General features: G+C 42.7%; 1 protein-coding gene across 1 annotated transcript in view; it reads right to left on the bottom strand.

The window, feature by feature from the left end:
- The window catches only part of LOC126335387 (bystin), a 66,759-nt gene that overhangs the window by 3,004 nt on the left and 37,206 nt on the right, over nt 1-26,549 (bottom strand). Inside the window, exon 6 of the mRNA XM_049998609.1 lies at nt 11,697-11,905. Coding sequence (XP_049854566.1) covers nt 11,697-11,905 — 209 coding nt within the window. The remainder of the gene's footprint in view (nt 1-11,696; nt 11,906-26,549) is intronic.

The raw sequence follows: 26,549 nt of genomic DNA, 5'->3' as shown, positions 1-26,549 counted from the left end.
ACTTATGCCTGTGTGGATATTTGTATCTGATACAAAAACCATACTTCTGCCATTTGGAGGCACTTTCCGCCTTTCTACTATTAACTGATAACTGGCATGTGAATGATTTTTTGTGCAAAATCTAGAGATTTAACTTTTTTGACAAAAATAAGGTTTTCCATGACAATACTTTCAGCTTATCATCACTGACCCACAAAATGAAAACATGAAACTTCCAATTACAATGCATGTTGCTGTTTTGTGCTGTACTATATCAAACAGCAACATTAGCATCAATTTTAATAAATTGCCCAAGAAAAGTTTTGCACTACCTGCATACCTGTGAATATATGTGGGCTTAGACAAAAGGCAAGCAGGAAATGAAGGAGAAGCCTAATGGGGGGAAAATACTGTGAAACAAAAACAAAATAAAGGGCAGTCTGTGGGAAAGTGGACATCTTTGCAGATTTGTGAAATTAAAATATGCTGCTGGATAATGTTCAATAACATGTTGGTCCACCTCACACAATGTAATGTGCTCAGATCCTCCTTGGCACGCTATCTACATGGTGTCTAAGGCTCTCCCACTCTCTGGTAGCAGCTCTGTGGTCATACAGGGCACAAGTAAAGATCCTGTAATGCCACACCCCATGGCCTAGGAGTAGCGTCTTCCATTACTAATCAAAACGTTCTCTGTCACAGGTTCAAAACCTGCCACTGCTTAAATTTTGATTAATAATCAGCAAGACTTCTAGTATAAGAAGTCACCCTCATTCTGCTCACGGCCTTGTCAAAGAGGGCGGAGGGAGTGGACAGAGGTTCATGGCACTCTCTTGTCCTTGGGGTGGGAAACTGCTCCTAAAGGCAGAAGAATCATCAATGATAAACGGCTTGAGGATGCAGAAGGTAAACAGGAACTATTACATTACAGACACACAACTTGTATCCACAAGACATGTGGCCTGTAATGTAAGAAGTGTCATGATAATCTCTCCATTGGCAAAAGATTCCAGAATAGTCTTCCATTCGGATCTCTGCGAGTGGACTCCCACAAGGGAGGTGACCATTAGAGAAAGCATGAGTAACCATCAAAAGGATAATATTCTACGAGTCGGAGCATGGAACATCAGAACCTTGAATGTGGACTGGGAAGGTACAAAATTTGAAAAGTGAAATCCAAGGGTCACTCTAGATATAGTAGGGGTCAGTGAAGTGAAATGGAAAGAAGACAAGGATTTTTGGTCAGATGAGTATAGGGTAATATAAAGAGCAGCGGAAAATGCTACAACGGGAGTAGGATTTGCAATGAGTAGGAAGATAGGGCAGAGAGTGTGTTACTATTAACAGTTCAGTGATATAGCTGTTCTTACCAGAATCAACAGAAAACCAACAGCGACAAAGATAGTTCAGGTATATTAGCTGATGTTGCAAGCTGACAATGAGGAGACAGAGAAAGTATAGAAGGATATTAAAAGAGTAATACAATATATGAAGAGAGATGGAAATCTAATAGTCATGGGGAATGGGAATGCAGTTGTAAGGGAAGTAGTAGAAGAAAAGGTTGCAGGATAATAAGGGATTGGGACAAGGAATGAGAGAGGCGAAAGACTAATGGAGTCCCATAATAAATTTCAGCTAGTAATAGCAACTACTCTGTTCAAGAATCACAAGAGGAGGGGATATTCTTGGAAGAGACCAGCTGATACCAGAAGCTTTCAGTCAGATTACATCATGATCAGGCAGAGATTCTGAAATCCAATACTTGATTATAAGGCATTCCCAGGCGCAGATGCAAATTCAGATCACAATGTAGTAGTGACGAAGAGTAGGCTGAAGTTTAAGAGATTAGTTGGGAGAAATCAATGGGCAAAGAAGTGGGATACAGAAGTACGAAGAAGTCAGAAGAAGTTCTCTAAGGCTATAGATACAGCAATAAGGAATAGCTCAGCAGATAGTACAAATGAAGAGGAATGGATGTCTCTAAAAAGGGCAGTCACAAAAGTTTGAAAGAAAACATAGGTACAAAGAAGATAACTGTGAAGTAGTCATGGGTAACAGAAGAAACACATCACTTGATCGATGAAAGAAGCAGTACAAAAATGTTCAGGGAAATTCAGGAATACAGAAATACAAGTTGCTGAGGAACAAAATAAATAAGAAGTGCAGGTAAGCTAAGACAAAATGGCTGCATGAAAAATGTGAAGAAATCAAAAAAGAAATGATTGTTGGAAGGACTGCCTCCTTGACTAATCGTATAGGAAAAGCAAAACAATCTTTGATGAAATTAAAAGTGGGGGTGGTAACATTAAGAGTACAATGCGTATTCCACTTTGGAAGGCAGAGGAGAGGGTGGATGGGCGGAAAGGGTATATTTGTCTGATGTGGTAGAAGAAGAAACAGGAGACCATTTAGAAGAGATAGGGGATCCAGAATTAGATTTTACAAGAGCTTTGAAGGACTTAAGTTAAAATAAGGCAGAAGGGATAGATAACATTCCATCAGAATTTCGAAAATCATAGGAGGAAGTGGCAACAAAACTACTATTCATGTTGTGTAGAATGTATGAGTCTGGAGACATACCATTTGCCTTTTGTGAAAATATCATCCACACAATTATGAAGACTGCAAGAGCTGACAAGTGCGAGAATTATCACACAGGCAGCTTAACAGCTCATGCAACCAAGTTGATGACAAGAATAACATACAAAAGAGTGGAAATGAAAACTGAGGATGTGTTAGATGATGATCAGTTTGGCTTTAGGAAGGGTAATGGCACCAGAGAAGCAAAACTAAAGAAAAATCAAGACACATTCATAGGATTTGTTGACCTGGAAAAAGTGTTCGACAATGTAAAATGGTGCAAGATGTTCAAAATTCTGAGAAAAATGGGAGTAAGCTATAGGGAGAAACAGGTAAAATACAATATGTACAAGAGCTAAGAGGGAATAATAAGAGTGGATGATCAAGAATGAAGTGCTAGGATTAAAAAGGTTGTAAGACAGGGATGTAGTCTTTCGGCCTCTACTGTTCAATCTGTACATTGAAGATGCAATGATGGAAATAAAAGAAAGATTCAAAAGAAGAATTAAAATTCAAGGTGAAAGGATATCTCAATGATACGATTCGCTGATGAGATTGCTATCCTGAGTGAAAGTGAAGAAGAATTACGTGAACTGCTGAATGGAATGAACAGTCTAATGAGTACAGAATATGAACTGACAATAAATTGAAGAAAGACAAAAGTAATGAGAATTAGCAGAAATGAGAACAGCAAGAAACTTAACATCAGGATTGGTGGTCATGAAGTAGATGAAGTTAAGGAATTCTACTACTAGGCAGCAACATAACCAATGATGGACAGAGCAAGGAGGCCATCAAAAGCAGACTAGAATTAGCAAAAAATGCATTCCTGGCCAAGGAGTCTACTAGTATCAAACATAGGCTTTAATCTGAGGAAGATATTTCTGAGAGTGTAGAATTGAAGCACAGCATTGTATGGTAGTGAAACATGGACTGTGGGAAAATTGGAACAGAAAAGAATCGAAACATTTGCGATGTGGTGCTATATACGAGTGTTGAAAATTAGCTAGACTGATAAGGTGACGGATGAGGAGGTTCTGCGCATGATCAGAGAGGAAAGGAACAGATGAAAAAAAATTGACGAGGTGAAGGGACAGGATGACAGGACATCCGTTGACACATCAGGAAGTGGATTCCATGGTACTGCAGGATACTGTAGAAGGAAGAAACCGTAGAGGAAGACAGAGATTGGAATACATCCAGCAAAGAATTGAGGACATGATTTGCAAGTGCTACTCTGGGATTAAGTGGTTGGCACAAGAGAAGAATTCGTGGTGGGCCACTCAAAAATGCTCAGAAGACTGATGATAAAAAAAAAAAGATACACTACAAAGTCTCAACTGGTCCCAAGCTAAGTTTACATCAGCTGTTGCATTTGGTTGAGTCCTGCATCCTGGAGGAAGATGTCCACAAGGGGGTCACAGGATGCTTGTGTATTATCATTACAAGAGATAAAACCATCCCATAAATGTTGACTGCACGCCTTAACAGCAGATTAGTGCATCCTTTCCTGATACTATAATGTCTCCAAATTACCATCAATAGCGATGGGGAGTGTCTGAAATCTGCACGATGCCAATCCAAAACATGACAGGACCAAGTCCCTTGTGAATCCATTGGACTGTGTACCTGAGAAGGACACTGGGCCCTCTAATACTTGGTGAAGAGAATCTGATGTCAGCTTAACCCAGGCTTCATTCTAGGTGTTCCGCCGCCCACTTCCTTTGTGTATGACAATGCTGGGGTTGTGTACCAATACTTGTAACAGACATCTGACACCCAAACCGAACAAGACGAGACTGTTGCATACTGTTTGGGTCATCAAAGCCCTCCCTAAAGTCTCCTAGTGGGCAGTGGGCAGTGGACAGTTGACAGTTCTGTGCAGTCTCCTCAGAGTACCTAAAAACTATAATTTGCAGGTTGTGGTAACACACACTTGTGATTATCTGCAGGTAACCATTATCAGACATGCATTTTGTCTCTTACGAAGAGGTTTGGTATTCTAGAGGTTTAATGTTCAAATGCCATTCCTGATAGTCTTTTAGGGCATAAAGTAAGAATGCACAAACAATATAAGCTTCACATGATCCTTAAAGGCAAACTAATAAAATGAACGTGAACACAAGCTGTAATGTACTGCTCACAAATGAATACACAGTGCACTCAAATGAAATGCATTAGAATGCACGTTTGCATTTACAGGCATAACAAACGTTGCTGTACACAGCGAATGCCTGTGGTCATATTCTCTCAGACAAAATAATACATTTTACAGCAGTTCAAACTGGAAATAAGGTAATACTAAAGCAATCCTTAGCAAAATGATTAACAAATGTGCCTGATATAATTTTACATCCTCACGTCCATTCAAGATCTACAACTTAACTGTATTGACATCACTCACATATAACATATGCAGCACCACCTTCAGCCATACCTTAATTGTCAAAAGATTGAGATCCCAACACCATAAATAGTATTTCCAAACATGGTACATAACAAAATAAGTAAAAAAGCCTTAAGATTCATACATTGCTGAAGTAGCTTTGGCAACAACTAGGAAATGATCAATGGGAAAGCGCCGGCAGACAGGCCCAATGAACAAAACACACAAACACACACCCGATGGTTGCTTCTTCAGGAAGGAGAGGGAAAGACGAAAGGATGTGGCTTTTAAGGGAGAGGGTAAGGAGTCATTCCAACCCCAGGAACGGAAAGACTTCCCTTAGGGGGAAAAAAGGACAGGTGTACACTCGCACACACACACATATCCATCTGCACATACACAGACACAAACAGACATATTTAAAGGCAAAGAGTGAGAGCAGAGATGTCAGTGGAGGTGGAAGTACAGAGGCAAAGACAGGTGAGGTATGAGTGGCGGCAACTTGAAATTAGCGGAGGTTGAGGCCTGGCGGATATCGAGAAGAGAGGATATACTGAAGGGCGAGTTCCCATCTCCGGAGTTCGGATAGGTTGGTGTTGGTGGGAAGTATCCAGATAACTCGGACGGTGTAACACTGTGCAAAGATGTGCTGGCTGTGCACCAAGGCATGTTTAGCCACAGGGTGATCCACATTACCAACAAACACTGTCTGCCTGTGTCCATTCATGCGAATGGACAGTTTGTTGCTGGTCATTCCCACATAGAAAGCGTCACAGTGTAGGCAGGTCAGTTGGTAAATCACGAGGGTGCTTTCACACGTGGCTCTCCCTTTGATTGTGTACACCTTCCGGGTTACAGGACTGGAGTAGGTGGTGGTGGGAGGGTGCATAGGACAGGTTTTACACCGGGGGGCGGTTGCAAGGTTAGGAGCCAGAGGGTAGGGAAGCTGGTTTGGGGATTTCATAGGGATGATCCAAGAGGTTACGAAGGTTAGGTGGACGGCGGAAACACACTCTTGGTGGAGTGGGGAGGATTTCATGAAGGATGGATCTCATTTTGGGGCAGGATTTTAGGAATTCGTATCCCTGCTGGAGAGCCACATTTAGAGTCTGATAAAGTCCCGGGAAGTATCCTGTCACAAGTGGGGCACTTTTGGGGTTCTTCTGTGAGAGGTTCTGGGTTTGAGGGGATGAGGAAGTGGCTCTGGTTATCTGCTTCTGTACCAGGTCGGGAGGGTAGTTGCGGGATGCGAAAGCTATTTTCAGGTTGTTGGTGTAATGGTCGAGGGATTCAGGACTGGAGCAGATTCCTTTGCCACGAAGGCCTAGGCTGTAGGGAAGGGACCGTTTGATATGGAATGGGTGGCAGCTGTCATAATGGAGGTACTGTTGCTTGTTGGTGGGTTTGATGTGGACGGATGTGTGAAGCTGGCCATTGGACAGATGGAGGTCAACATCAAGGACAGTGGCATGGGATTTCGAGTAGGACCAGGTGAATCTGATGGAACCAAAGGAGTTGAGGTTGGAGAGGAAATTCTGGAGTTGTTCTTCACTGTGAGTCCAGATCATGAAGATGTCATCAATAAATCTGTACCAAACTTTGGGTTGGCAGGCTTGGGTAACCAAGAAGGCTTCCTCTAAGCGACCCATAAATAGGTTGGCATACGAGGGGGCCATCCTGGTACCCATGGCTGTTCCCTTTAATTGTTGGTATGTCTGGCCTTCAAAAGTGAAGAGGTTGTGGGTCAGGATGAAGCTGGCTAAGGTGACGAGGAAGGAGGTTTTAGGTAGGGTGGCAGGTGATCGGCGTGAAAGGAAGTGCTCCATTGCAGCGAGGCCCTGGACGTGCGGGATATTTGTGTATAGGGAAGTGGCATCAATGGTTACAAGGATGGTTTCCGGGGGTAACAGACTGGGCACGGATTCCAGGCCTTAAGTGTGAGGCCTTTGGGGGTAATGCCAAATGTCAGACAAGTCTACCATGTCAACCTCACAACATCCCTACAACGACCCCATTAAATTTTATTTACATTCCCTCCGCAAACATGCCTTCACCCTAGCCAGATTACACTCCCATATTTTATTTACTCAGGCTTGTCTGACATTTGGCATTACCCCCAAAGGCCTCACACTTAAAGTTCCCATCTCTGACTGCTTCTTTCCATCAGTCCTTATACCAGTTCCAAACAGCACAATTCATAGCCCTCACGCGCCTAATCCTTCACCTATACATCGACTTGGCCAATGAACACACCCGTCAACTCCTATTCCAAATCTAAGTCCTCAATCTTTCCTCTCCCACATCCACACCGGCTGTACATAGCATCCTCCTACAGGCCAACCGCAAATTAGAACAGCATGCCACCCTCCAACTCAAAAAACTATCCAATCTCCTGGTTTCCCACCTCCGGAAAGGCAACTCACTCACCCTCCACAACCTTTCCAACATACCTCAACCTCCTCTCATTGCACACAGACCCAGTCTCTCCCATCTACTCAATCTCCCACTTCCAGCTCCACTCCTCCCAACACCTCAAAATTCTAGTCAACACAATCTGCAACCACAACACCCCAATTCAGTAGTTAACCTTTCCTCCAAACCCCTCTCCCAATCCGAAACCTCTGTCCTATCCAAAGGCCTCACCTTGAGCCCCACTCACAGTTTCAACCAAACTACACTTGTCAAAGATTTACTGTCCTACACTCGTAGTCTCTGTTGGAAATATCACTTTGCCACGTAGAAAAATAATCCTGATCCCACTCCTAATGATCCAACTCCCCAAGACACTATCCAAATTGAACCCTGCCTGGAACAGTTCCGTCCTCCATCACAGCGGGACCCACCTCCTCTTCCTCAAAATCACCCTCTCCAAGCTTTCCAGGAATTTCTCACTTCCAGCCTTGCCTCTCAATCTTTCTTGAAAAACCTTAATCCTACTCCCAACATCACCACAGCCGAAGCCCAGGCTATCCGTGATCTGAAAGCTGACCGATCCATCATCATTCTTCCGGCTGACAAGGGTTCCACGACCGTGGTACTTGATCGTCGGGAGTATGTGGCTGAGGGACTGCGTCAGCTTTCAGACGACTCTACATACAAAGTTTGCCAAGGTAATCCCATTCCTGATGTCCTGGCGGAGCTTCAAGGAATCCTCAGAACTTTAGGCCCCCTACAAAACCTTTCACCTGACTCCATCAAACTCCTGACGCCACCGACACCTCGCACTCCTACCTTCTACCTACTTCCTAAAATTCACAAACCCAAACATCCTGGCTGCCCCATTGTAGCTGGTTACCAAGCCCCCACAGAACGTATCTCTGCCTACGTATAACAACACCTTCAACCCATTACATGCAGTCTCCCATCCTTCACCACTTTCTCGAATGCCTGGAATCCGTACCCAGTATGTTACCCCCGGAAACCATCCTTGTAACCATTGATGCCACTTCCCTATGCACAAATATCCCGCACGTCCAGGGCCTCGCTGCAATGGAGCACTTCCTTACATGCCGATCACCTGCCACCCTACCTAAAACCTCTTTCCTCGTCACCTTAGCCAGCTTCATCCTGACCCACAACTTCTTCACTTTTGAAGGCCAGACATACCAACAATTAAAGGAACAGCCATGGGTACCAGGATGGCCCCCTCGTATGCCAACCTATTTATGGGTCGCTTAGAGGAAGCCTTCTTGGTTACCCAAGCCTGCCAACCCAAAGTTTGGTACAGATTTATTGATGACATCTTCATGATTTGGACGCACAGTGAAGAACAACTCCAGAATTTCCTCTCCAACCTCAACTCCTTTGGTTCCATCAGATTCACCTGGTCCTACTCCAAATCCCATGCCACTTTCCTTGACGTTGACCTCCATCTGTCCAATAGCCAGCTTCACACATCCGTCCACATCAAGCCCACCAACAAGCAACAGTACCTCCATTATGACAGCTGCCACCCATTCCACATCAAACGGTCCCTTCCCTACAGCCTAGGCCTTCGTGGCAAAGGAATCTGCTCCAGTCCTGAATCCCTCGACCATTACACCAACAACCTGAAAACAGCTTTCGCATCCCGCAACTACCCTCCCGACCTGGTACAGAAGCAAATAACCAGAGCCACTTCCTCATCCCCTCAAACCCAAAACATCCCACAGAAGAACCCCAAAAGTGCCCCACTTGTGACAGGATACTTCCCGGGACTGGATCAGACTCTGAATGTGGCTCTCCAGCAGGGATACGACTTCCTAAAATCCTGCCCCGAAATGAGATCCATCCTTCATGAAATCCTCCCCACTCCACCAAGAGTGTCTTTCCGCCGTCCACCTACCCTTCGTAACCTCTTGGAACATCCCTATGAAATCCCCAAATCACCTTCCCTACCCTCTGGCTCCTACCCTTGCAACCGCCCCCAGTGTAAAACCTGTCCTATGCACCCTCCCACCACCACCTAATGAGGATCACCCTGTGGCTATCTGTGGCTAAACATGCCTTGGTGCACGGCCAGCACATCTTGGCACAGTGTTACACCGTCCGAGTTATCTGGATACTTCCCACTAACACCAACCTATCCGAACTCCGGAGATGGGAACTCGCCCTTCAGTATATCCTCTCTTCTCGATATCCGCCAGGCCTCAACCTCCGCTAATTTCAAGTTGCCGCCACTCATACCTCACCTGTCTTTGCCTCTGTACTTCCACCTCCACTGACATCTCTGCTCTCACTCTTTGCCTTTAAATATGTCTGTTTGTGTCTGTGTATGTGCAGATGGATATGTGTGTGTGTGCGAGTGTACACCTGTCCTTTTTTCCCCCCTAAGGGAAGTCTTTCCGCTCCCGGGATTGGAATGACTCCTTACCCTCTCCCTTAAAACCCACATCCTTTCGTCTTTCCCTCTCCTTCCTGAAGAAGCAACCATCGGTTGCGAAAGCTAGTAATTCTGTGTGTGTGTTTTGTTCACTGTGCCTGTCTGCCAGCACTTTCCCGCTTGGTAAGTCTTGGAATCTTATAAAGAAACTTCCACATGGGAAAAATATATTAAAAACAAAGATTCCAAGACTTACCAAGCGGGAAAGCACTGGTAGATAGACACAATGAATAAAACACAAACACACACACAGAATTTTAGCTTTCGCAACTGATGGTTGCTTCTTCAGGAAAGAGGGAAGGAGAGGGAAAGACGAAAGGATGTGGGTTTTAAGGGAGAGGGTAAGGAGTCATTCCAATCCCGGGAGCGGAAAAAACATCCCTTAGGGGGAAAAAAGGACAGGTGTACACTCGCGCACACACACACACATATCCATCCGCACATACACAGACACAAGCAGACATATTTAAAGGCAAAGAGTGACTCTTTGCCTTTAAACATGTCCGCCTGCATCCGTGTATGTGCGGATGGATATGCGTGTGTGCGCGCGCGAGTGTACACCCGTCCCTTTCTCCCCCTAAGGGACTGGGGAGTCGTTCCAATCCCGGGAGCGGAAGGACGTCCCTTAGGGGGAGAAAGGGACGGGTGTACACTCGCACACACACATGCATATCCATCCGCACATACACGGATGCAGGCGGACATGTTTAAAGGCAAAGAGTCACTCTTTGCCTTTAAATATGTCTGCTTGTGTCTGTGTATGTGCGGATGGATATGTGTGTGTGTGTGTGTGTGTGTGTGCGCGAGTATACACCTATCCTTTTTTCCCCCTAAGGCAAGTCTTTCCGCTCCCGGGATTGGAATGACTCCTTACTCTCTCCCTTAAAACCCACATCCTTTCGTCTTTCCCTCTCCTAACCTATTTCCTGAAGAAGCAATCGTTGGTTGCGAAAGCTATAAAAGCTTAGACTAGTAATACTGTACACATGCTTGGAAATTTCTTCTCCAGTTGTTAGTTATAGTATGGGCTGTTTCACAATATTTCTATGATTTCAAATCTGAACAATGTGCACTAAAACCCAGATGCACTGACGGAGGCACTGTCAAGTTTCATCCCATATACAGGTCAGTAGTCATGTTGTACTGGTCAAAGCAACAGCGGGCATTTGTTACAAAAATGTTCCAACAAGATGGCCCAAAATGCTGCACGCACAACAAGACCTTGCAAAGTTCTCCATGAAGCATTTTGTGACCACATGATTTCCACATGTGCTTGTATCAAATGGCCATCTAGCTCACCTGAGTTAAACATGCCAAAATTAATACGGGGTATCTGATGGGAAGAGTGTACTCTGACCAGGTGAGAAGCTTACAATACTGAAGAGATCAAATTCACTAAGAAATTTCCAGAATTCCTCAACCAGTTATGAAAGATGTGTTCAAAAATTGGGTGAAATGCCTCAAGTGTAGTGTAGCCAATGTAATGTTTTATAAGCTAACTCGAATAAATGTTGTACCCTGTGTAAAACATTCAGCTTTTTTCATGATTAGTTTGTATGTTATTGAAATATGAATTCATCATAACAATTTGAAACACCCTGTACAAGCATTTGTATACTAAATACATAGTTATCTAGAAATTATTCAGTTATAGCTTTAGTTGTTCTTAATGGCATATATTTACAACTGGTGACTAAATGGAATCATAAAAAGTCTCATAGCATCAATATGAACATGCTCATTTTCACTTATTTAATAAATGTGTTTAAACACTACAAACAATTTCTCAATAATAATGCAAAAAAATCATTATCTGGATGCATTACAGTGCATACCGTTACTGTGCAAAGACCGATTTGGAGAGCATATTAATAAACTAAGAATACATACCTTAGGAAGTGAAATACAACAGCATCAACAACTCTGTATGGTAAAGCATACTTTTTATCCAAAAATATTCTTAAAAATATGGAATTGGCACCATTGTAATCCATTTCTGCAATCTTAAGAATAGCTGCTGAAGAATGCAGTATAGGTATTGAATTACGAGCTATAACAGAGCCGAATATTATGGCTTCCCTCAAGGTGCACGTTCCACTCTGCAATATAGAAAAATCATGTTAAATTTTCCTTTTTAAAACATGGAAATAAAGTGATACAAATCAATAACAAAGAATTATACTGCCAATGTTAAGTACCATTTTAAGTACAAGCAAAGCGGAATAAACCAGAATTTATTATAATCCGTAGTGTATTTAACCACAGCCAGATAGAGTCAAACTACGATAAAGGCTACTGCTCTTTAACACAATCAAAAAAACAATTACTTAATACCTTACTCTGTCATGCAAAACATTCTACACTAACAACACAAGAGGTTGAAAAGAAAGTTAATCATGAGCAGCAGGTACTGTATTTGGATGTGTATGACATTTTTGTATAATCTAAAATAGCAGTAAGATAGTAAGCCCATTTTCTACAATATATGTAGTTTACAAAGGTAGCTATATACAGTGGACATTATAAACTTCCATGTCACTGGCTATTGCAGTGTACATCTTAAAACTATTAAGAGCACACATTTGAATGAAATGCAATATGTCGTTTTTCTGTCTGTGTTGGGGACACATGAAATATTATGCAGCACACCTAGGCATATACAAAAAAAGACAAATCAACTTCCCTGCAAATACAATGACATCTTATTATTAATACATATAGTGAACAGTGACTGAAAATGAAATCATTCATTGATGGAGTCTAAAGCTAAAAACAAAACTGGCACTATATATGTAGGAGCATGGAATGTTAGATCCTTTCATCAGGTAGATACATTAGAGAATTTAAGAAAGATAGTAATGGAAAGTTCTGGTAGAATTTAGGAGTAAAGGAACAGTAGAGCCTTCCCCTACACGCAAATAAACAAGCCAAATCCTTTTTTGAGCTTGAGCACATATAAATACATATGCAAGCATGATCAGTGTGTTCAGTGCATGATGACATGGATGAATGGATTAGGATGGGGCAATGGAACAGAGAAAAGAGAGACCATGGGAAGAGGATGTGGTTGCAGAATGAGTGTAGTTAAGGTCCAAGGACAGTGGACAATGTGGAGATGGGTACGGGGCAGCAGGCTAGTGGAAGCTGAAAGGATAACTCCCACCTTTGTGGTTTAGAGAAGGTGGTGGTGGTGGAATCAAGGTGGCATGTGTTGCGAAGCAGAACTAACACCAAGCATGTTGTGCTTAGCAGTGTATTCTGCCACTGGGTGGTCAACTCTGCCATTTGGCCACAGTTAGGTGGTGACCATTCATTAAGGTGGACAGCTGGTTGGTTATCACGTTGATGTAAAATGACATGCAGAAATTGCAGAGAGCTTTTTGAGCTTGAGCACATATAAATACATATGCAAGCATGATCAGTGTGTTCAGTGCATGATGACATGGATGAATGGATTAGGATGGGGCAATGGAACAGAGAAAAGAGAGACCATGGGAAGAGGATGTGGTTGCAGAATGAGTGTAGTTAAGGTCCAAGGACAGTGGACAATGTGGAGATGGGTACGGGGCAGCAGGCTAGTGGAAGCTGAAAGGATAACTCCCACCTTTGTGGTTTAGAGAAGGTGGTGGTGGTGGAATCAAGGTGGCATGTGTTGCGAAGCAGAACTAACACCAAGCATGTTGTGCTTAGCAGTGTATTCTGCCACTGGGTGGTCAACTCTGCCATTTGGCCACAGTTAGGTGGTGACCATTCATTAAGGTGGACAGCTGGTTGGTTATCACGTTGATGTAAAATGACATGCAGAAATTGCAGAGAGCTCACGTATGCCTGATTTCACAGATAGCCAGTGAAGGGACATGAGTAGGAAGTGCAGGTTGGGTGTTTTGGACAGGTCTTACACCTGGGACTACCACAGGGATACGATCTGTGTGGCAAGGGGACAGGAGTGCATGTGGCATAAGGATGGGCTACAATTTTGCACAGATTAGGTGGGTGATGGAGTACGACTTTGGGAGGAGTGGGAATGATTGTGGGTAGGATGTTCCTAATTGCCGGGCACAATGATGAATAGTCGAAGCCCTGGCGAAGGTACAGTTCTGTTGTTCTACTCTGGGATGGTACTAGGTGATAAGGGGGGAGAGTACTATGCAGGTAGTTCTTGGGAGGGTGGTGGCAGGATTAGGGGTGTGTGGTGATATGGTACAAGAAATCTGACTGTGGTCTAGGTTGGGGGGACAGGGGGATGGGGGGGAATGGGGGGGGGGGGGGGGAATTCATACCTGTACTTGAGAATTGAATTATTGTCAGTATAAATTTGCTGTCCATGTGTGGCCAGACTATATGGGAGGGATTATCTAGTGCAGATGAAATGGAAGCTATCAAAATGCAGCCTCTGCTGTTGGTTAGTGGGCTTGAAATGGACAAAGGTGTGGATGGAGCCATCAGAGAGCTGGAGGTTAACATCCAAGAAGATGACACGCAGAGCTGTAAGAGGACTGGGTGAAGCAAATGGGGGGGAATGTGTTGAGGCTGGGAGGAACAAAGATGGGGTATTTTTGTCCTGATTCCATATCACGAACATATAATCAATGAACATGAACTAGGCAATGGGTTTGGTTTTCTGAGTGGCTAGAAGGGTTTCCTCTAGATGGCCCACAAACAGGTTGACATAGGAGGTTGCCACATAGATGCCCACCACTGCGCAAAGGATTTGTTGTATATCTTGCCCTCAAAGTAGAAATTGCTACATGTAATGACATAATCAGTTGACTGAATAAGGAATGAGCAGGTAGGTCTCACCTGCAAAGCACACTTACATACTGGTGTTTTCCTTACCAAATGAGGATCCAGTACAAATATATGGACCACAATGTATCCTCTTCAAACCCAAATACATCTGAACACCATCCTGCATTGGTATTATGATTGCTAATGTGGACCTGGATCTCTTCCTGTGGATTTGGAATGCTTCGTAGTATAGATCTTCAAATTGATGCTATCCAGTACACTCACATTATAATTTTTGTGAGGAATTAATCTATTTCTGCAAGACCATTCTCCATTGCACATACAAGCAATGATGCAGATCATATTTTGCAGAACTCTTACGCATCATGTAGTCATGTGACTCTCCAGTGCTGATGTAAGTCATCACAGTGAACTGGTGTGTATTTCCCCATTGGTTGTATGAATCAGTGCACTAAGATGGGTCAATGTGGAGATGCGGCAGAAATAAGCTATAGTGTTTGGAAGTGCCCATGATTGCTTCATGAATGAAGTCATTCCATTTGCTGATTTATCAGTGCAGATGGTCCAACGGATATACAAGGAATGACATACTTGCAGCCATCTACCATGATGCAACAACAGTGCTCGTAAAAGAAGCTAATTGAGAGATATCGAGGAGGCCCTGCCAGCAGCTATCATGTGCACTGGGTGCAACCGGCTGCAAGTAGCTGCACATGTTGGTACGAATATGCCTGCCGCATGGGTTCTGAGGCCACCCTTGGCTCCTTTTTGGTGGATGACTGATTTGATGAAGGCAACTAGCACTGCATGTGGGATGCCAGCTAAACTCACTATCTGTTGTATCATACTCACGGTTGATCGTGGTACTCTGTTTTGAAGTAGAATGAAAGGTGTATACCAGAAGCTCAGATGACTCCATGATGGCATCCAAAGCGAATTTCTCTTCCTCCACTATTGGTGCAGAATCGTAGGGTTCTAATTAATAGGTCAAGTGTGAATTTCCTGTAGGAAGTGCTTACTATGGTAGCGGGGTCAGTGTAGCATGCACATGGGCATTTTTTACGTTAGAGAAACCTCCCTTGGGATCAAAAACGAACTGCCTGCCGAAATAAAACTTACAACAGCCAGTGTTATCAGAGAATCCTCGTCCTCACAGGCTGGATGTAGAAAAGGTCAACATGATATTTGTAAACTACAGGAACATCCAAGAGAAGGTTACAGAATTAGTATTGCTTACTGAAGGTTATAAAGCCCATATACGAGGTGCTATCCAAAATTTTTGGGATTGGTCCTGCCATCTGTTGAAAACCTTATCTTTGGACTAATAGTCATCATCACCTTAGAAGTAGTTCCCATCCGTATGTAAACACTGGTCCAGTGCATCTGCCACTGGTCAAATGTTTTCTGGAAGTCCTGTTCTTTGAAGGTGTTCATCAGTGCCAGCAATTCTTCTTGAATCTTCTGTAGAGTGTCAAACCGACAGCCTCTGAACTTAAGTTACAGTTTTGGGAATAGTGTGAAGTCGCAAGGTGCCAAATCTGGCGAGTACGGTGCATGGGTACAACCACCATGTTGTTTTTTTGCCAAAAACATCCTGGTGAGCATGGACGTGTGGCAGAGTGCGTTGTCGTGATGCAGCAGCCAGTTCTCTTGGTGCCAAAGTTCGGGCTGTTGACACCGCACGTTTTCACGGAGCTGTCGCAAAATGTCACAGTCGTACATGGAATTCACTGTTTGGTTGGGTGGGATGAATTCTTTGTGCACAATTCCCTTGGTATCAAAGAAAACGATCATGCTCTTCAACTGTCTTGCTTTTTTGGGTTCTGGAGAGCCACTCAAATACACGCGTAAAGCTCATGCTCTGTCGCCCAAACACTTGTTGAAAAATTGCAAGGGACTCTGTAGTAATTTTCCCGAGATTCGCACAGAATTTGATACACACATGGTGTTCTGGTCATAGATCCATCATAAAATCACCGCACACCAAACACAGATTATTACGGAAATCACTGTGGACACGCAACATGTCCTCCCAGCTGAATGCCACTCCGCACGCTGACTCATCAGATATGCAGCTCTTGCCACCTAGCAGTGCAAAGATCTACTATTCCTACTTTCCAGATGGCAGCACCAGTCCCAGAAATTTTAGATTCCACCTCGTAGTACTAGGAACAGAAAGTTGATTGAAACTGGAAGTGAATAGCAACAATATCCTAATTTCAGACTGGAATATTTATTATAAGGATAGGTTAATCGCCTATAGTGGTGGCATATTTACTGCAGTTTTTTTATTTTTTTAGTCTTCAGTCATCTGACTCGCTTCATGTTGCCACCCACAAATTCTTCACCTGTGCCAACCGCTTCAGCTCAGAGTAGCACTTGTAACCTATGCCATCAATTATTTGCTGGATGTATTCCATTTTCTATCTTCCTCTATTGTTTTTGCCCTCTACAGTACCATTTAGTACCATGGAAGACATTCCCTGATGTCTTAACAGAAGTCCTCTCATTAAGTCCCCTCTCCTTGTCAGGGTTTTTCACATATCCCTTTCATCTCCAATTCTGCACAGAACCTCCTCATTCCTCACCTTATAAGTCCACCCAATTTTCAACAATTGTCTGTAGCACCACATCACAAATTCTTCGATTCTCTTCTGTTCTGGTTTTTCCACAGTCCATGTTCAAATACCATACAATGCTGTGCTTCAAACATATACTTTCAGTAATTTCTTTCTCAGATTAAGGCCTATGTTTGACACTAGGAGACTAGTCTTGACCAGGAATGCCCTTTTTGCGAGTGCCAGTCTGCTTTTGATGTCGCTCCATCCATCACTGATTATTTTGCTGCCTAGGTAGCGGAATTCCTACCTGACGTTTAGTTTCTCACTGTTCTTATTTCTGTTACTTCTCATTACTTTTGTCTTTCATTGATTTACTCTCAATCCATATTCCATACTCATCAGACTGTTCATTCCATTCAGCAGATCATATAACTCTTCTTCACTTTCACTCAGGATGTCATCACCAGACACCACATTTGCTAGGTGGTAGCCTTTAAATCGGCCGCGGTCCGTTATTATACGTTGGACCCGCGTGTCGCTACTATCAGTGATTGCAGACCGAGTGCCGCCACACGGCAGGTCTAGAGAGACTTCCTAGCACTCGCCCCAGTTGTACAGCCGACTTTGCTAGCGATGGTTCACTGCCTACTTACGTTCTCATTTGCCGAGATGATAGTTTAGCATAGCCTTCAGCTACATCATTTTTTACAACCTAGCAAGGCACCATCATCAGTTACTACTGATATTGTGAAGCATGTACCGTCTAGACCGGCGATCATCATTAATGGATTAAAGTTAAGTATTCCACCAGCTACGTCCATTTTTTCTAAATTCTTATTTCCTTGTCATGTTCCAGACCTCACGCCAGCCTGTGTGAGCTAAAACGCGTGCATTTCGGCCTCCTTTAGTCAACCAGTGTTGGCTCTCCTGCCAACCACAACAAATATCATCAGCGAATCGTATCATTGGGATATCCTTTCACCTTCAATTTTAATTCCAAGCATGAATCTTTCTTTTATTCCCATCATTGCTTCTTCAATGAACAGTACGGGAGAAAGACTACATCCCCGTCTTACAATCTTTTTAATCCTAGCATTTCATTCTTCGTATTCCAGTCTTATTATTTTTCCCCCTTGGCTCTTGTACACATTGTATATTACCCGTCTATTCCTATAGGCCACCCCTATTTTTCTCAGAATTTTGAACATCTTGCACCATTTTACATTGTTGAATGCTTTTTCCAGGTCAACAAATCTATGAACATGTCTTGATTTTTCTTTAGTTATGCTTCCCTTATCAACTGCAATGTCAGAATTGCCTCTCTGGTGTGTCTTTACCTTTCCTAGAGCCAAATTGATCATCATCTAACACACCCTCAATTTTTGTTGCCACTCTTTTGTACATTATTCTTGTCAGCAACTTGGATGCATGAGCTGTTAAGTTGCCTGTGCGATAATTCTTGCACTTGTCAGCTCTTGCGGTCTTCATAATTGTGTGGATGATATTTTCCCGAAAGGCAAATGGTATGTCTTCAGACTCTTACATTCTACACAACAACGTGAATTGTAGTTTTGTTGCCACTTCCCCGACGATTTTCGAAATTCTGAACTTAAGTAGTAATACTGGATCCCCTGACTCTTCTAAATTTACTCGTGTTTCTTCTTCTATAATACAAGACAAATCTTCCCCCTCATAGAGGCCTTCAATATACTCTTTCCACCCATCTGCCCTTTCCTCTGCATTCAACTCTGGAATTCTCATTGCACTCTTAATGTTACCACCCTTGCAATAAATTTCACTGAAAGTTGTTTTAACTTTCCTGTATGCTGAGTCAAGAAGTCAGTCCTTCCGACAATCATTTCTTTTTCAACTTCTTCACATTTTCCATGCAGCCATTTTTATCTTAGCTTACCTGCACTTCTTATTTATTTTGTTCCTCAGCGACTTGTATTTCTGCATTCCTGAATTTCCCTGAACATGTCTGTACTTCCTTCTTTCATTGATCAAGTGAAGTATTTCTTCTGTTACCCATGGTTTCTTCACAGCCTTCTTTGTACCTGTTTTCTTTCCAACTTCTGTGAAACTGGACTGTCTACTGAGCTATTCCTTATTGCTGTATCTATAGCCTTAGAGAGCTTCTCCTCACTCCTTAGTACTTCCGTATTCCACTTCTTTGACCACTGATTCTTCCCAACTAATCTCTTAAACTTCAATCTACTCTTCATCACAACTACATTGTGGTTCAAATGACAACTACATTGTGGTTCAAATGGCTCTGAGCACTATGGGACTTAACATCTGAGGTCATCAGTCCCCTAGAACTTAGAACCACTTAAACCTAACTAACCTAAGGACATCACACACATTCATGCCCGAGGCAGGATTCGAACCTGCAACTGTAGCAGTCTCGCGGTTCTGGACTGAAGTGCCTAGAACCGCACGGACACCGCGGCTGACACTACATTGTGATCTGAGTCTGTATCTGCTCCTGGGTACACCTTACAAATCAAGTATCTGATTTCAGAATCTCTGCCTGACCAAGATGTAATCTAACTGAAATCTTCTTGTATCCCCCAGTCTTTTCCACATATACTTCTTCCTCTTGTGATTCTTGAATAATCGTTTCCTCTCTCATTCCTTGTCCCAATCACTTATTATCCTGCAACCTTCTCTTCTACTCCTTCCTCTACAACTGCATTCTAGTCCCCCTGGACTATTACACTTTCATCTCTCTTTACATACTGTACTACCCTTTCAATATCCTCATCTACTTTCTCTATCTCCTCATTGTCAGCTTGCGATGTCAACTAGTATACCTGAACTATCACTATCGCTGTTGATTCTGGTAAGAACCACTCTATCGCTGAACTATTCAAAGTAACACACTCACTCAGCCCTACCTTCCTATTCACAACGAATCCTACTCTCATTATACCATTTTCTGTTCTTGTTGATATTACTCTACACTCATCTCACCAGAAATCCTAGTCTTCTTTCCATTTCACGTCACTGACCCCTACTAAATTTAGAACGCAGGGTAAAAAACTCAATAATATCTTCGAGGTTGTCACGGATTCTGAATGTGAAATTAATCTGTACGAAGGTAAGCTCTGTAAGTTGATCAAATATGGTAATCGGATGCTTTTATAGAGAGCGCAGGTCAGAAGTTGTAGTGGTAAAGCACTTCACACAGAATTTGCAGAATGCTGTTAATAATTCTTCCAGTCACGGTGTGGTATTGGGTGTGACTTCAACTATCCAGCTACAGATTGGGGAAGTCATGGAACCAAAACTGGTGCCAGAGACAGGGCATTAAAGTAATATCACAGAACTCCTAGCAACAAACAGACCTGAATTATCAAATCAATTAATACACAGGAAGGTATCAGTGATCATAAGGCTGTAATACCAACTATGACAAAGGGTTTTATGAGGAATGTTAAGCTGGAAGGTAGGAAGATATTTTTGCTTAGCAAGAGTGACAGGATACAAACTGCAGAGTATTCGAGATGTCATCATCAAATTTCAATGACGATGATGAAGACATGGAGTACAAATTCAAAACCATTGTTCAATATGCCTTAGACAAGTATGTGCCAACCAAGATCTTAAGGGACATGGAAGACCCTCGGTGGTTTAATAAGTGTGTTAGAAAGCTGCTATGTAAACAAACTGTGAGTCACCTCAGATTCCAAAGAAGTCAAAATCTTGCTGACAAACAAAAGCTGATTGTAAGGAGAGCAATGAAACAAGTGTTTTGAAACTACAATTGTGTCAATCAATCTGAGAAAAAACCAAGTCTTATGTAAAATTAGTAAGCAATTCAAAACCCACCATTCATTCACTCTGTGATAGTTCTGGTACCAAAATGGAAGGTAATGCAGAGGAGTATGAAATAGATCTTCTGAAATTGTTTCATCGCGTAAAATTGTAACATGGTCCCTCCTTTCAATCATCGTACAATGTCGAAATGACAGATACTGAGATAGCCAATCGTGGAATAGAAAAGCAACTACAACAATTGTTTGATATTGAAAAGGCACCAGGACCAGATGAGATACCCAAAAGACTCTATTAAGATTATGCAAAAGAACTTGCTCCCCTACTAGCAGCAGTTGATCATACAATATTGGAGCAATGAAGGTCACCTAGTCACTGCAAAAATAGTGCAGATCATTTTCAAGAAGGGCTGTAGGAAAGATGCACATAATTATAGACTTATATGTTGATGTCAATCCATTGTACAATTATGGAACATGTTTTATGGTACAGAATTAGGACTTTTTGGATAACAAAAATCTCCTCTATAAAAATCAACATGGATTCTGCAAACTCAACTTGCTCTTTGCCTCTATGAGGTCCACAGAACTGGGGACAATGGTGCTCAGGTCGATATTCCTAGACTTTAGGAACACATTTGAACCGCCCTGCACTGCAAGTTGGGGGGGCAAAAAAAAAAGCTTATCAAGTATCACACCAAGTTTGCATCTGGATTCAAAACTTCCTTGCAGACAGGACTCAACACATCGCCTTTAAGGGGACACAGTCGCGAACAGGCTAAAAAAAAAATCGAATTTTTTTCTTTTAGTCTTAATCTATGCTCCAGTTATTTGGCTACAAAATGCCAATTGTTTTATACAAATCTGATTATTAGATTCGGAGTTATTAACTTGATCGTGAAGCATGGTAACTAGCGCCACGTCCATTTTTGCTGTGTCTTGCGCAGTAGTCAGCATTGACTATAGTACAACAATCATTTATGTTCCAAGGATATAAATACTCTTTATTTGGGTTGCAAGAGAGAATTGTTATTCTGATGTTTGCCAGCCTCTCTGAATTGTTGACTACCATTTGTCAGTTTCTTCATCCTAGTTGTTTACGTTTTGGTGATACAAATGTATTGATTTTGGGAAACGTTATAACACAATGGGTAGAATAAGGAAGTTTGGATATAAGCCTAAGTTTCGTGGAAATAAATATGTAAAAAACCGTGACACTGCTAGTTTTGAACAGAGGGCAGAAAATAATATTGAAAGTGAAGTCAGTGCAAGGGTCAGTGCTTCAAGCGAGAAGCTTCTAGGTGCTGCCGAGTTTCCAAGTGCCTCTCAAATGCGTGACAATACAATATGTGGTGTGAACAGTGATTCTGTTGTTATTGACACAAACATTCTGATCTCCATGAGGTTATTACGTGAACTTATTGAAAAACACACAAATTGTAAAAACTGTGGTGGAAACGTTACTTTGCACAAAGATGTGATGAAAACCAAGGGAATAGTTTGTAATTTAGTTTTGACATGATTGGAATGTAGCTGTACTGCCAATACAATTTCATCCCACGTAACAAGAAGCAGATTGTATGAAAACAATATAAGATTAGTGTATGCACTTAGATCTATTGGAAAAGGGCGAAGTGCAGGTGCTGTTCTTTGTGCAGTGATGAACATTCCTCCACCTCCAAGAAAGTTTGATGTTTACAATAAGACTATTGGTGCAGTTGTAGCTGAGTTAAGTGAATCTACAATGTTGAAAGCAGCCAAAGAAGCAGTTCAGTTGAATGGTACGAAATCTGACCCAAGGCAAATTTCTGCTGGTTTTGATGGCAGTTGGCAGAAACTTGGGCACACATCCCTAAATGGCATTGTGTCAGCAACTTCTTTTGATACTGGGAAGGTTCTGGATATTGAAATTATTACTAAGTTCAGTGACATCTGTAGCAAAAATCCCACTATACAACATGCGTGCAAAAAGGACTATGATGGTACTAGTGGAGGCATGGAAGTGGCTGGTGTTGCTAACATTTCCAAAAGGTATGTGCAATCAAGAGGTATCCTCTATACAGACTATCTAGGGGAAGGGGACAGTAAAGTTTATTAGAAAGTGGTAGAAGATAAACCTTATGGGCCTAGAGTCAAAATTGATAAACTGGAATATATAGGACATGTACAGAAAAGAATGGGATCACGACTTCTAAATATTTGTAAGGAAAAAAAGTTTAGGTGGTAAACAAGGCCGGACAAAGGTTGAAATAGGCAGGATCCAGACTTATTATGGTATGGCCATTAGAAATAACTGCAACAATGTAGAAGCAATGAGGAGAGCCATCTGGGCTATATTCTTTCATAAAATTTCAACAAATGAGGAACCACAACATAACCTTTGCCCATGGGGATCTGACAACTGGTGCAAATTCAACAACCCAGCTACATCTTCCAGCTATAAGCACAAACATTCAATTCCAGAAAAAAATCCTGCTAGCTGTGAAACCCATTTTCAGAGACCTTAGCTAATAAGAGCTCTTGAAAAAGAGTCACCATGGAAAAACTAAAAACCCAAATGAAAGTTTGAATTCTGTCATGTGGACAACGCTACCAAAAACTGTTTTCGTTAGAAAAGAAACACTAAAATTTGGTGTTCATGATGCAGTGATGTGCTTCAATGTAGGTGTGTCAAAGAAGACTGATGTATTAAGACTCTTGGGAACACAGGATGGTATCAATACTGAAAGGGGACTGAAAAAGATTGACATGGACTGTATCCGTTATGCTGATATTTCTGCAGGAAATGATACCAAGGAAGCCAGGAAATCGAAGAAAAGAAGATCAAGAAGCTGAGCCACAGTATAGCCCTGGAATGTTTTAAAAGTGTGTCTGTATGACATTGTACATTACTTTCTTGCATGTAAAACTTTAATACCATTTTTTCTCAAAACTACATTTTTTGACCTTCTGGTACACTTTTCTCAAAAACTATGACTGCTACAGACATCAGACTTACAGTATCTCTTGTTAATACAACGATGGTTAATTAGATAAAAAAAAAAAAAAAATAGACCAGTAGTGATAAAAAGAACAGATTTACAAGCTCCGAGGTGTTTAGAAAAGTTTTAATTTTTTGTCTTATGGAACAAAAAAATGATTAGTCATGAAATATATAAAATACATTAACCATTTTTATGTGATTTGGGAATGATGTTTCAGCTGTACACTGTAAAAGTTTCAGGTCTTTATCTCCATTAGTTACTTCAGAAAGTGTACCTGATGTTTGCTCGTTTTAGCATAGATTCCTTATGGGAGTTCTCTCGTGACTGTGTACCCTTAACAGAATAAAGTTGATAGATGTAAAGGTAATTTCTAGGTAAATGATCTAGCAGAAAGTGTTGGAAGCTCTTTAATACTGTTCGCAGGTGATGTGGTTGTCTACAAGAAAGCAGCAATGGCAGAACACAGTATCAATTTGCAGAATGACCTACAAAGGAATGACGTGTTGTAGGCTCTGGTAATTGACTCTGAATATGAGTAAATGTAACATACTGCATGTACATAAGAAAAGTAACATACTGCATGTACATAAGAAAAAGTGTGTGTGTGTGTGTGTGTGTGTGTGTGTGTGTGTGTGTGTGTGTGTGTGTGTGTGTGTGTGTGTGGGTGCGTGCGTGCGTGCGTGGTTTGAGGTTTTCGGGCACTAAACAGTGTGGTAATCAGCGCCCAAATGCATAGAAACAGGAACACATGCGGTTAAGGGACGAAGACGGACAGCGAACAAGGAGAACGTCTAAAAGACACAGACCTGACGCAGTTCCAAAACCTCACATACAGAGGCAAAACAAGAGGAGAAGAAAAACACTAAAAAAGGAAAGGCAACACTAAGAAAAGAGAACAGAAATCGAAGTGAAACAAGTAGGTAATCGTGACTGGCGGACCTCTTACCTAAAACCTGGGTGAGCCAGTCACCCAGCAGCACATTAAAATCCTTTCCCTAAAATCTGAGGCAACAAATTAGACAGGACACAAAACCGTAAGACCCTAACCACAGTTGTTGCGTCGTCTTGCAAAATAGAGGGCAAATCCGGTGGCAAGGAAACCACCGCCCTCTGGTCAGAGAATAAAAGACAGTCAAGTAAAATGTGGCAGACAGTAATCTGGACACCACAAGCACTGCAGATTGGGGGAGTCCTCCCGCCGGAGTAAAAAACGATGCGTTAAGGGACTGTGCCCGATGCGGAGGCGAGTGAAGAGAACCTCATCCCGCCTGCATGACTGGTAGGATGTATGCCATGGCCGTGTGGTGGCCTTGACCAGACGCAGCTTATTTTCACCGACTGCCAGCCACTCCTCTTCCCATTTACGCATAACACGAAAACGCAAAAGGGAGGTAACAGCATGGAGGGGGACGGCACATTTAACAATGTGAGGGAGGGAACATGCATCTTTGGCAGCCAGTTCGTTTCCCCTAATACCCACATGCCCCGGCACCCAGCAGCAAGAAACCTCCTTCCCCTGCTATTGCAGGTGGAGTAGGTCATCATGGATATTCTGGAAGACCGTATCTGCTGGGCACTCAGGGAGTCAGAACAGATGAGAAACTTAAGACTGGGAACACATCTCATCTGCTCCAATGCCCGCAAGATCGCAAACAATTCGGCATCAAAGATGGTAAACACCACAGGAAGCCGTAACTTGATGACTTGATCAGGGAAAACAACAGTACAACCAACAGAGTCCCCCTGTTTAGAGCCATCCGTGAATACTGGTACATGGTCTGGATACCGGTTTAAAATACTGTAAAATAAGTAGCTAAAAACAAACACAGGTGTGCAGCTCCTCCGGTACTCTGACAAGTCTAAAAGGACGCTGGGCCTCTGGAGCAACCAGGGAGGCAGGCAGGTAAAACCCTGGAGTTGGGGCGCCACACGCTCCACACCAAGGGACTCAAGCAAATGCTTGGCACGAATCCCAAATGGTCTCGTTGCCCTGGGACGACTGGAAAAGAGACGTTCCATAGGTGGTCGGGCAACGATAGGGTACGCAGTGGAGGTAGGACAGGCAAGGAATTGACACACCTGTCGCACCATGAGGAGTTTCCACCAGATGGTGAGCGGCGGTTCCCCTGCCTCAGCACACAGGCTGGGGATGGGACTGGTAAGGAAGGCCCCAGTGGCCAGCCTGGTACCCTCATGGCGTACTGCGTCAAGAATCTTCAGATACCGAGGCCTCGCTGACCCATACACGGTGCATCCATAGTCAAGATGCGACCGGACAAAAGCCCTATAAAACTGCAGCAGACGCGCCCGATCTGTTCCCCAGGACCGATGGCTCAGACAATTCAAAATATTCAGTGCCTTCAGGGCCCACACCTTGAGGTCTTTAAGGTGCACCAACCATGACAACTTGGAATCAAAAGTGAGGCCCAGGAACCTCACAGTGTCGCTACAAGGAAGAATGGTGTCCCTCAGACGCAATTCATAGGAGGTAACAAGACGTCGAGAACTATTGAAATGAACACACACACATTTGTCTGCAGAAAAGGTAAAACCCATCTTCGCAGTCCATGCCTATAAACACTTTATCGTAAGCTGCAACTGCCGACTAGCAGTGACAAGACCGGAGGAAGAACAGAAAACAGCAAAATCGTCCACATACAAGCAGCACTG

This window comes from Schistocerca gregaria, chromosome 2, assembly GCF_023897955.1.
Source record: "Schistocerca gregaria isolate iqSchGreg1 chromosome 2, iqSchGreg1.2, whole genome shotgun sequence".
Taxonomy (NCBI): Eukaryota; Metazoa; Arthropoda; class Insecta; order Orthoptera; family Acrididae; genus Schistocerca; species Schistocerca gregaria.
Note: the sequence above shows the minus strand (reverse complement) of the source record. Positions and strands in the feature narration are given on the sequence as shown.